The sequence below is a fragment of the Myxine glutinosa genome, chromosome 1 (genome assembly GCF_964187855.1).
Source record: "Myxine glutinosa chromosome 1, kmMyxGlut1.1, whole genome shotgun sequence".
Lineage (NCBI taxonomy): Eukaryota > Metazoa > Chordata > Myxini > Myxiniformes > Myxinidae > Myxine > Myxine glutinosa.
The window spans coordinates 332,474,393-332,487,679 of record NC_136261.1 but is presented as its reverse complement, the minus strand read 5'-3'; the positions used below and the strand labels follow the sequence as shown (position 1 = coordinate 332,487,679).

The window sequence follows — 13,287 nt, the reverse complement described above, 5'->3', positions numbered from 1 at the left end:
AGGCTGGTGAAAGAGCTAACACTACTACAACAACAACAACAACAACAACAACAGGCATTTTAAGGCCATTTTCCCTGCTAGAGCGGGGGTTAGCCTTGCGGGCCCCATGACAATGTTCTCCATTTTGCCCTATTTTCTGCATCTCCCCTTGTTAACCCCCTTGCCCGCATTTCTTCATCGACCATCTTTAGCCAAGTCTTTCTCGGACTTCCCCGTCCTCTACTTCCTTCTACATTCATTTCCATCACTCTTCTCAACCAGTCACTTTCATCCTTTCTCAACACATGACCAAACCATCTCAATCTGTTCCTCTTCACAGCATCAATCACAGGCTCTATTCCCATCATCTTTCGCAATTCATCATTTGTCTTCCTCTCTCTCAACGACACTCCACACATCCACCGAACCATTCGCATTTCCACCCTTTCCAGCCTTCGTTGCTGCTCTACGTTCATTACCCAAGTCTCACTCCCATAAATCATAACACTTCTCACACATGCAGCACACACCTTTCCCTTCAGCTTCAACGACACTCCCCTCCTCGTCAGCACGCCACTCAGTTCCCGAAACTTCTTCCATGCACATCTCACTCAAGCAACCGTTGCCGAGTCTGATCCACCTTCTCCATTCAGCATGTCTCCTAGGTAACAAAATGTTTTCACACCTTCCAGCTTCACGCCATCTCCAAGATCCAACTCAACATTTCCTCCATCTGCAGCTCCCTCTGTGTACACCTTACACTTGAATGTATCTGCCACACTGGTTAATGACCCTCTCAAACCACTACATTTTTGATGAACCCACTCAGCGCACATTGTACATTGAATGGAATTCACTCCGACACCCTTCCTGCACACGGCCACTTCCCAGTTCTTTCAACCTCACCACATGCTTTACCACTTGTCATCACCTTCGTTTTTCCGATATTCACCTTCAGACCTTTTGTCTCCATACATTCCTTCCACTTGTTCATCTTCTCCTTCAGTCCATCCATACTTTCTGCAATCAACACCAGACATCTGCCTACAACAACTCCCAAGGTAAACCCTCCTTTACGTTCTGAGCCAGCACCTCCATCACAGCTACAAATAGTAGTGGACTTATTACCGACCCCTGATGCACTCCCACCTTCACCTCAAACTTACCACTGTTCCCGTCCTTCGTCCTTACAGCTGTGCGCGCTCTTTTGTACATTGCCATCACTACTCTGATCAACCATTCCTCCACTCCTAACTTCCTCAATGCCCATGTCACTACTTCACGTGGAACCCTATCGAATGCTTTCTCCAGATCAACAAACCCAAGAAACAACTTCTTCCTCTTCTCCATATACTTCTCCTGCAACTGCCTCACAATAAAAAGCGCGTCTGTCGTTCCTCTTCCTGGCATAAATCCAAACTGCATTTCGTCAATCTTCACTTTCTTCCTTATCCTCCTCTCCAACACCCTTTCCAATACCTTCATTCCATGCTCCAATGGCTTTATCGCTCGATACGAGCCACAGTCCAGAGGGTCACCTTTCCCCTTGATAGAGGGACGAGGGTACTCAGTTCCCAATCCACTGGAATGCGGCCTTCTTTCACCATCAGATTGCAGATCTCTGTAATTATCTTCACACCCCAATTTCCCGCTGCCTTCAGCATATCTCCCACAACTCCCGTCGACCCTCCCGCTTTTCTACTCTTCATTGCTTTTATCGCTTCCTCAACTTCCTTCTCAGTTATCTTCTCTGCCGGTCCTAAAACTGGGTTACTCTCTATGTTGCCATCCCATTCATTCTCTGCATTCACCAGTATTTCCATATATCTCTTCCATCTTCCTTTAATTCCATCTGGGTCCACAACGATTTGTCCCACGTCATCCTTCAAGCAACTCACCCCCATCACATCACACCTCTCTTTCGCTGTCTGCTTTGCAATCCTGAATACCGCTCTCGGACCCTCTTCCAAATCCAAGCGTTCCCCGAACATTTTCCGACATGCCTCTTGTGCCTTTGCCACCTCTTTCTTTGCAGCCTTCTTGGCTGCCTTATAACTTTCATGCTCTGCCTTTTCTGACCCCATACCCTTCACCTTCTGCCACTACTTGAACTTCTTCCTCTTCTCGTCAATCTTCTTTCCAACTTCATCATCCCACCACCATGTTTCCGAGTGCCTCGGTGGTCCTTTTGTCCATCCACATACCTCACCAACGGCTCCCAACAGACTATCTTTCATTGACATCCAACAACTTTCAAGCTCAACCACATCATCCTCTACCATACTCAGCCTCTCTTTTAATGCCTCCCTCACTGTCACCTCTTTCAACCTCCACACCTTCATTCTCAGTTGGTACTTCACCCGCCGAGCTCTCCTCGCACCTTTCACCCTTATGTCGCAGACAACCAAGTGGTGCTGTGAAACAGCCTCCTCCCCCGGGATCACCTTTGTGTCCCGGAGGTGCCCCCTATCTCGCCTACGCACCAGCAGGTAGTCAACGGTTGTCGACGACCCACCTGACGTGTATGTAACAATCTTATTGTCCTCTTTCTGGAACTGAGTATTACAAATCAACAAATCAGCTCCATCAGCAAACTCCAAAATCCTTTCACCTTCTGCATTTCTCACACCATATCCGTAACCCCCATGAACTCCCTCAAAACCGTCCATACTCCTTCCCACATGTCCATTTAGGTCTCCTCCTACCACAACAACTTCCTCATCTTTCACGTTTTCCATTAGTTTCTCTATAGCACACCAGAACTTGTCCTTCTCTTCATCGCTCCGACCAACCTGCGGAGCATATCCCGAGATGATGTTCACCAAGAGCATTCCAATCATCATTTTCACCATCATCAACCTTTCACTCACTCTATTCACACTCACCACACTGTCTACAAACTCCTCAGAAAACAGGACACCAACACCATTCAGGCCCTCCGGGCACCCTTGCCACACAAACTTGTATTTCTGTCCCTGCTTACCCTTCACCATTCTCACACCACTTCCCTTCCATCTCGTCTCCTGCACACAACATATGTCCACTCTTCTTCTGACCAATACTTCCACCACTTCTCCTGATCTCCCTGTCATTGTCCATACATTCCATGTCGCAAACCTCAGAAACCGATCTCCACGGGCATCAGACGTTTCGTCGTCATAAGTGGAATGATTTCCACCCTTGCTTCGATCGGGTTCCCCACCTTGAGTTTTGACGAGAGGGAGTGTGGTCCCCCACGGAGTACTTCGGGCTGTACCCTGCCCATATGTAGTCGTAATTGTCATGGTTCTCTTTTTGGGGCAATGTTTTTATGGCCGGATGCCCTTCCTGACGCCAACCCCTTTAGTCGCCTCTTACGACACGCAGGGATACCGTGTACCTATTCTAAACCGGGGTACACACCGGTATTAATCACACAGAAAGAGCGAACATTAATCACACAAAAAGTCAAACCGACACATAAACATATAACAAGGGGAGTGTACAAGATGGAAAGAGAAGGGGAGGACACAAACACAACATTTCAGAGCAGGGACATCGAGAGATCTGTGGCAGGGAGAGGGTTTGGGGGGAGGTGGGAGAGGTATAAAACATGTGGACACTGCAAGGACTTCCAGGAAAGAAGTTGGAATTTCAAAAAAGTGGATCTGGGGTGAATTAGCGGGGGTAGAAAAGATCAAGGTTTGGGATGGGGAAAGATAAGAGATGGTGGTGAACAGCTGTTGTGAAGACCTGGAGGGAGGAGTGGGATTGAAGGGAGTGGGGGTAATTTGTTCCAGAGGTGGGAGAAAAGAGCAATGAAAGAGTGAAGGTGAGCAGAGAGACTAGATTTTGGCAGTTTAACCATAAGAGGGTTGCTGGCAGATCTTGTGCGACCTGTAGGAATATTTGGGGGACAGAGCACAGAGAGAGCTGGGGGAGCAAGCCTGGAGAGGAGTCGGTAGAAGACAGAAAGACCACCAACCTGCCTGCGGTGAGTGAGTGAAAGGCCCTCGGAGTTAGCTTCATCGTGGGAGATTCCAATGATTCTGAAAGCTTTGGTTTCAACAGCGTGAAGCCGAGCTAGGTGTGAGGCAGGAGCACCAGCCCAGAGGGGAGAACAGTATTCGATTGAGCTGCGGATGAAAGCCTTGTATGTGGTGAGGAGCTCAGGTGTGCCAAGGAAGGACTTCGCACGACGGAGGATGCCCAGTCGGCGACTGGCTTTTGAGGCCAGCTTGGAAATGTGGTTTTCCCAGGAAAGATCATGGCAGATAGTGAGACCCAAAAGCTTGAGCGACAGAACCTCTTGGAGAGGATTGTTGAGAAAGTGGATGGGAGGGTTGTCCAGTCGGTCTTTTCGGAGAGACATAGTAAGAGTGTGAGATATGTCAGGATTGAAAGACATATTCCACTTGTTTGACCAGTCTGTGATTTTGTCCAGGTCTGCAGAGAGTGAGGAGGCTGCAGACTGCCGATCTGAGGGATGAGGAATGGAGCAGCAGAGAGTGGACTCATCAGCAAAGAGATAGAGAGGATTTTCCAGAGAGTCAGAGAGATCATTGATGAAGACCAGAAAAAGCACAGGGCCCAGAACACTGCCTTGGGGAACTCCAGCCTGAACAGGAAGGGGAGATGAGAGAAATACATTCACGGCCACACGTTGACTACGACCAGAGAGGAAGTCCGCAAGCCATGCATGGAGTTTTCCATGGATACCATAGGAGGAGAGTTTGGTGAGCAGAGCTAGGTGCCAGACCGTATCGAAGGCACGTGATATGTCAAGGGAGAAAGCTTTGATTTCCTGTTTCGCATTGAGGACCTCCATCCATTGTTGAGACAGCAGAAGCAGCATGTCCAGAGTAGAGTGACCTGGTCGGAATCCAAATTGATGATCGGAGATCAAGCCATTGAAGAAGAGGAAGGATTTGACATCTGAAGCAATGATAGATTCCATGACTTTGCTTATAATTGGGAGCAGGATGATTGGTCTGTAGTTGCAAGGATCTGTTTTTGCACCTTTTTGTGTAAATCGGTAATGTTTGCTGATTTCGAAGATGCTGGCAGATGACCTTGAGCAAAAGAGAGTGTGGAAAGAACAGAGAGAGGGTGAGATGGAGCGGCAGAGCAGGATTTTAGGACCCGTGGGCTGATGCCGTCTGGTCCAGTTGCAGAATCAGAGTCGAGGTTTGACAAAAACTTCTCCACATTGTCAGGAGAGAAGGAGTTGGGTTCGACTGGGTTAGGTGGGAACAGAGAGAGAAGGGTTTGGGACACAATATTTTGAGGCAAACACAGAGTTGAGGTGTCAACTGTGTCGCCATTTGAGGTAAGGGAGGGGATGGAGGGGGAACAAACGCCACCAGGATTTGGAGGAAGGAGACAGGTTTGAGAGTTCAAACCTGTCTCCACAACAGGAAGTTTGTATCTTCGCCCCCATTACGAGGAGTGGGGTATGTTAATTAGCTCAGGGATTATGGGTAATTTATCCCATGTTGGTCGTTACCTCTGTAATTTATTCCCTATGTCCCTTTTGGCACCACACCATAGAAACATAGCCAAGCCGCACAATCGCCCGCATTTAAACTCACTCATTAAAAAGCTAACCGGAAGTCATGCATCAAGCCCTACCGCTGACAACCCCAACTTGGGAAGCGCACAGGTCGGGCAGGCCGAGGCCACGCCCCGAGGAGCCGAGATTGGGCGGGGTTTTGATTGACAGGAAGGATGGGTAAGACGTGACTCACTGATTGATGGGGGACCCCAGATGACGTCAGAGGCTGGATGATAAAAGAACGCGCTAGCGGATATTTTCTCTCTTCTTCTCTTCCCTTCTCCTTCCCGAGAGCGAAGGGTAGTTGTTGCCGCTCTTGCCCCTTCTGATTTGGGTGCCATCATGAGCGACCGTGTTGGGACATCTTGCCGGCGGTCGTTCAGAGGCACAGCTGCGGTTTGGGGACTGCGGCTTTCCATGCAGAGGACGGGTGGATGAGCACGGTGTGGAAGAGCGGGCTGCACGCGACCCATTTGATTCACGCGGAAGGCCTGTATCACGCCAGCGGGCGCAGCCTAGTGAACGAGGGCGTACTGAGGCCTTGCAGTGTGGGAGCAAGCGGATTTCCCGCCAATGCCAGAGCCGTGTCCAGACTGTGCGCTCGGGGCCTGGACGAGTCTTGACGAGGCATTTATTTAAATAAACCTGTTATTTTTGTACATTTTAAATCCGTTTTCGTTTGAGTTATTTTTTGCAGGTTTGAGGACTGTCGGTGGGATCTGTGAAGGTAAGCGCTCCGGTTTACCTCCTCCCTCTTGCTCCCCCATGCATATTCTCCGCTATATTTTTGAACTGAACGCCTCGGAGTAACCGCTCGTTTGGTCATCCGTGCTACCCTATGGTCATCACCAAGGGTAGTTATGTGACAATGTACAGTATATGTATATATTATGTTGTGTATGTGTGTGTGTGTATGTGTGTGTGTGCGCTTATGTATGTGTGTGTGTGTTTGTGTGTGTTTATATGTGTGGGCATATGTGTAAATGTATGTGTGTGTATGTATGTGTATGTATGTATTGTTAATGTCCGACTTCCTTCTTATCCAGGTCTTATCCAGGTCTGTTGCCGTTAACTCCCCTTCCTATTGTAGTGTCCGTTCATTCATGGATTTTGTTTTCCCACCGACCCATTGTCTTCTGATGCTACCCTCTTCCCCTCTGTAACACTATAAGCCTCAATTGCGGGGGGAAAGTCTATTATTATGAAAACTTTGAGGATTAGAAATGTGATACCTCCAGGCAAGGCAAACAGAGAAAATTCAGCATCAATGGCTTTGCGTGGGAAAGATGGTAACCGGAGCAAGTCCTCCTGCAGCAGGGAAACATGGGACTGCAAGTGTCCTTGTGGTTGGTGGCGTGTCAGTGCTTCCAGGAAAAGCAGGCGTCCGACTTCCTCCAATTTTTGCATAAATACCTGGTTTGGAATAGTTTGGTGTAAGAAGCTTTGCAAGAAAAAAGAACTTATAAACAAAAGTAGTTTTTTAAAATTTATATTGCTGGGAAGTTTCATAAACTGGACTAACAAACTTGAATTCCTCTTCATACTGTTCAACATGTCTATTCTGCTACATCTCAGGAAAAACATTTTATTTTGCTCATCGATAGATGGATACAGACTATAAAGTCATACCTACTGTAAACATACTTGTTTGTACAGCTTACCTGTTGTTGTATCAATGACTGTCCTTTTTCCAGGTCCATCTTGACAAGGCTGAGTTGAGGTGAAACTGAGCGCCGAAACGAGTACACGTCCCGCACATAAGACTGAGTAGAGATTGGAGAAATCAGAAAAAGAATATCATAATATTATATATATATATATATATATATATATATATATATATATATATATATATATATATATATATATATATATATATATATATATATGTATATGTATATATATATATATATATATATATATATATATATATATATATATATATATATATAGTATCTTCTGCTGTGTGAAATATTCTGTGATCTTCACACTCATTTAGTCTTGACGATTGGAGACTAAAAGGCAAGGGTCCATTTGCATAAAATTGCCTTATCCTTGAGGAAAGATTGACCTTAAGGTACACTGTGATTCCTTTGTGAAGGATCGCCATAAGGGATCTCCTGTTGTAATAAACAACCCTGAGGAAATCCTCAAGTAAGGATTTCCTTAAGTTTGAGGAAATCCTTAGGAGCCGTTGTAATGTGCTAGGCCAGGGGTTCTTAACCTTTTTCCCCGTCAAGACCCCCAACGGATTGCCCACGATGTCCCCATACCCCCTTCGCTAGACTGTTGACTGACCAAGGCACACCGAAGGTGCGCATAGCTAGGGGGGACTGGGGGCATGTCCCCCTAGAATTTTTTTGATTTCTAGGTGCTCTGTGGTGCATTCTGAGGGGTGTTTTTACTTTAATTGCCTATTTTTTTGGATGAAAATTGCTAACTTATTACCCAGAAAATGGGCCAATAATTACACAAATAATTGAAATATAATTTGTTTGAAACAGAATTGTACAAATATAATTTTGTTTTGAAATATATATTGTTGCGGTTTTGAGTATGTACAGTGAGTATAATAAAGGTTAAAATTTCCCCCTCATAGTTAGTCACACAAGCAACATGTAGCCTCGCGATAGTGTAGTTATTTCTTAGTATTTGTGAGCTTAGTCCTTTTCCATTGTTAGTTCTGCGTTGAGTAGAGTCAGGAGAATAGGCCCTACTTCTACCGACTTTCCAGCTTCCCTAGCCTCATGCCCCTTTGTGCTGACTTTGATTCATTTTGGGCGAATTAACACGAGGCAGGCTAGGAGGGTCGGGGCGGAGCCGAAGGAGGAGCGGCAGAAGCGCTGACGGTAAGCACGAGCCGCCAATCAGGGCTCAGAGGTGGTGGTGGTGGCGCTGCGTCACAGGGCGTGGTAAGAAGGTTTGAGAGGGTTCCAGAAGGTAGCTATATAACCCATTGCACAAAGCCCCCGAGAGGACTCTCACTGATGAGCAAAGGACTCATTGAACAGGCCCCGAGAGGGACTGCTGCCTGAAGGGACTCGATAGGACTGCCCAGGGAGAACTCGCGCGCACTAACCAACTTGGAGGAATCGTGGAAGATGAGTTGTGAGCGTCAGAGAACTGTGAGAGATACGTGGGCGAAGCAAGATGCGCATGAACCGAAATATGTGCTTTTATAAGTGACGCTCGGTTGAGTTGGAGAGTGATCGATATACAGTGCATTAAGTTGCGCGAGTGAGAACAGCTGTGTAATCGCCAGCCACGCTGAGAGTCCCGCATTTGCCGTTCCACCTCATCATCATCTGGTTTGTTCGGGAGACACGCTACGAGGTTCCTTCCATCGCCTGCTGCCATCTTCGCGGGACGTGCTGGGACCGTGGAGAGCCGGACGGGGCCGTTACTGGACGACCGCGTCGATGCGTTGGCTGAACATCAACCCATCTGCAATTCCCTGTGTGAGTGTGACGGGCCCGAGTCCGGGGAATAAGATAAGATTGATTAAGTGCTGCCCTGTGTCTCTGCGTCCCCGATCATTGTACATACGTGTGGGAATAATTAAACCTGTGTTCTTCCTTTTCTCCATTCGATCGTTTCTGTGGTTTCCTCATTGGCTAAGCGTGGTACGAATAGAACCGCTCGAATCGGGTTCCACTACTAAACTGCACAGACCACGTGGTACTCAATCCGCTCGGCGTACTCAAACCACATGTGGCTCGTGCGAGGCTTGCTTCCTCGCTTCCGTGGCGGCGCAGGGAACGAGGTACGAGCGACAGTTGGTCCCGAAACCTTACTTTGCGTTTGCCCGGAAGGGACGTTTCAAGTCTCGGTTCCGTCAAGCCCAGAAAGAACAAGGGGATTAATCCCCCCTTGGTAAGGGGACGTAGGGCGGCGGAGAACCGTAACAATATATTTATATTTAAATATATATTTATTATATATTTAAAGTTTATATTTCATTGAATTTATTACAATTTATTATTATTATTATTTATTACGAGTCCCATACCCCCAGATTTTGGTCCCCATACCCCCAAGGGGTATGGATACCCCATGTTAAGAACCCCAGCGCTAGGCAACCAATGAAATTAGAGATAGTTTGAATGAGTGAATGGTTCTTCACTCAGGAATGAGTTTCCCAATCTGTTCAGAAATTGCTTGCACGTGACTTGTATTATTGTTAAAATGAACATGTCACTATAATTGATGCAATGTAATATTGCTACATCCTTGCTTGTTAATCGCTGCACGGGGCTTCCGGATGAAGGAAAAAATAAAATGATTCCTGTGTAAAATTCATTTGATTCTCACTGAGCATTTTATTGTAAATGTGTTAATGCGTGCAGTAAATGTTTGGAAGCTTTCCGAGGATGGTGAATGTGTGAAATTAAAAGAATGAAATATGGGTGTGAAACAACAAGAAAAATATTCTGGATGTCAAGAAAGAGTGAAAATGTTATCAAAATCATCCTCTTCGTGACCAATGCAGAATTCCATGGGTAGAACACCATTTGGGAACTCAAACTCAAAGGTTGGTGTTTTCGAACGGAGGGGGGGGGGGGGGGCGGGATGAGGAGATGCTCCCTTAAGTTTAGGGAAGTTTTAAAGGAAAAACATAAGGTATATTTGAATAAACAACGATCCTCAAATTAAGAAACTCGAGGAAATATTTCAGCAAATCCTCAAATCTTTCCTTAAGGATGCTTTATGCAACCCGGCTAAGGCCTTTTAGACTTGAAAATATTATTTTGTATACTATTTTCCCATAGGTACTACTTTTTGTGAAGTAAAACCTTAAATATTGTAGGTGTTACATTCCTGGAAAAATACGCGATATTCGAAACTGCGATAGTTAAAAAAAATTTGTATTATGATAAACACATTAGGAAGGGGAACGGGAGGCAAAAATAAACCCATCACAATTGAAACAAGAAAAAGAGCAATCAGAGATTGCAAACCCTCGCCAGGATGTATTTTCAGTGGTTTTTAAGGCTTTTGTGTTAAAACAAATATGGCGGCCGAACCACGTGACCGATGACATCATCATTATTTTTTTTCTAAACTAATTTATTCCTAGATTATGCTCAGGAAATTTCATCTTGATTGGATGAAGTTTTGTACTTGTCGAATTATGACATCATAATGGAGGCACCTATGACATCATCATTAACATATTTTATTCCCCATGGATAATTTCTTTACAATGAGCCATGTCTCAATTTTTTCTATTCAGCACTTTCGGAGATACAGAGGTGCAAAGTTTTTTGATTTTCCGAGATGGCGGCCAAACCACTTGACCTATGACGTCATAATTATCATTAAAAAATTGTACAGGTGGAGTTGCACGCATGGTGAAAATTTCCTGTCAATCAGACCAACGGTTGCAGAGAAAATCATTTATTCTGTGCAGACAAGCAAACACATTGACAGACATTGCAGACATTGACATTGCAGATTGCAGATTGCAGACATTGCAGATTGACATTGACAAACGCAGACATTGCTTCAAAAAGGGGACCGAAAAACAACAACAACCACGGTTCCCGAAAAAGGCCAACCCCCGCTTGCGGGGAAAAATGGCCTCTAAAGGTGGTTATATATTTTTTTAGACAAGCAAACAAACAGACAAACAGTCAGAAATGCAATATCCTCTCCTCTGGCGAGGGTAATAAACATGTAAAATATATATAAATCAGCATCACGATGGTTTCCTGCTGCATTGAAGCAGATTAAACATTCAAAAGCAAAGTGAACATGGCCCTTCACTTCTGTAATTTGGTTAAAGCCCCCACCCCTCTCTGTCTCCGTTTCTGTCTCTCTGGTGCACCATACTCTTCACAAAGCGTCAGTGCCGCTGACACAGCTTCCTGAGCAAGGGTTATACTGGGTGGTTTGCCATTGCCTTGCCATCAGTAGTTAGGGCAGGAATTTCGAATTTGTTCATTGTGCCTGTGATATCTCGCCTACTCTTTGCAAAATACACTGTAGGTTCTTAAACGTCCACCGACAAATGTCAGCAGATGGAATTCCCAGTTAAACGTCCATCCGAGGGACGGCACACCCACGTTGATGAATCACCCTGCTTGTGAAATACCAGGATGGCAGTTTATAGCTGTGTCAGGATTCAAACCCAGGCTAGACGTCTTCGAGGCGAGTGAGCGTACTTATAGCCCATCCTGCCAGCCCCAAAGGCCCCACCATTCCTCCCCTATTACCATAATCTCTTATATTGTTTCCCTTTGTAATCTGTCGACAAGTTTATTTTATAAATCGTTCTGCAGCTCCTAAACCAGTGAATAAATAAAATAAACGCAGTCTTGCCTCGACCAAGTTTATCCAAAAACATCCACTTTCTGAGTCAAATACATCACTTTCCTCGACCTTTTAGCACTTGGTTCACCACTAGCAACAGATTTTCCTCGAGGAAGCGATGGATAAAAATCACTCAAGGCAATAATAACAAAAAACAAAGGAAGTTAATACAATTACGTGGAATAAACCCAGTGCTGATGTGGGTATACAGTCGGTACAGTACTGCACACACTGCGCGTCTCAGTTACCACCTACACCGAAACAGCGCCGCTGATTTACAATTAGATGTGTAAAGTCGAAAATGTTAACAACTCACTTTTCTGCATCATTTTACGTTTTAGCTTCATTATTAACGGTGCGCCACAAACAACAAAAGGCTTGTGGTTTGAGATAACCATCAAAACCTAGCTCAAAAACCGCATTGGTCAAAATTAATCCCCGTGATAACTAAATCGGTACATAAGAGGTTGCCCATGATTGGTCAAAATCTGCAATATTCAATCCCAACCCGCAATATTTAAAAATTTACAGCATACCTTAGTAAATAGTCTCAAACCTCATTTATTACTTTTTCAAACACATCTGTCCAAAAACTAAAAGTGTGAAATACCACAGATATGAAACAAAAACGTAATATACTGTTGCGGATTACAGATGGGAATTAATCAACAGGGAGACCAAAAACATAAATAACTATTGTGTTAATGGAACACCTTACCCTACACAGTGTTGTACTATATAATTCAAATGAAATAAAATAATGATTTGAAAGATCGTACAAAAATATTCCAGAAGCTTAGCACTGTTGATGCAGTCTTATGCCGGGGTCACACTATCACGTAAAGCCTAGCCGTAAGGGCCACGTAGGACCATCTTTTTGATACGGGGTGGGACGTGGCTATCCCGTGGCAGTTACGGCATCCACGTGGCAGTCACGCGGTCTACGTGGCACCTACTGCAAGGTAGAGCGGGAATTTCAAAAAGTTCAAAATTTTACCATGTAAAGTCAGCCGTGTCCACTGCCGTGGCGCCTACTTAACGGCCACGGGGCTACCCCCGTGAGGGCCATGTAATATGGTGGCACTACGTGGCAATTATTGGGGACCCCCTATTGCCACGTAGAGCCATGTAATCGCCACATATTGCCACGTATTGGCCATGTATTGGCCACGTAGAACCCCGTAGCGCCACGTGATTGCCATATAAGGAGCGATCCGGTGACAGAACCACGTGATCGCCACGTGCTCACCACGTCTTAGCCACGAAGTCGCCTCGTAGATCCCCGTAGTGCCTCGTAGAGCCACTTGACCACCATGTAGAGCCACGTAGAACCCTGTAGCGCCACGTGTTTTGAATCGGCTGCATATAAATACGGGTCTAATCCCGCGTGGTCAGTTTTCGCGACACTTTCACAGTGTTCACAAGTTGTGGAGCTTTTTGAAGCAATTCTCAACAGCTTTTGA

The 13,287-nt window shown here is 45.5% G+C and overlaps 1 protein-coding gene across 1 annotated transcript in view; it reads right to left on the bottom strand.

Annotated features, from left to right (window-relative positions):
- The window catches only part of UNC80 (unc-80 subunit of NALCN channel complex), a 502,852-nt gene that overhangs the window by 157,511 nt on the left and 332,054 nt on the right, over window positions 1–13,287 (bottom strand). The window contains exons 43-44 of the mRNA XM_078779534.1: window positions 7,174–7,275; window positions 6,745–6,925 (exon numbers count right to left, since the gene is read on the bottom strand). Of these exons, the coding sequence (XP_078635660.1) occupies window positions 6,745–6,925; window positions 7,174–7,275 (283 nt within the window). The remainder of the gene's footprint in view (window positions 1–6,744; window positions 6,926–7,173; window positions 7,276–13,287) is intronic.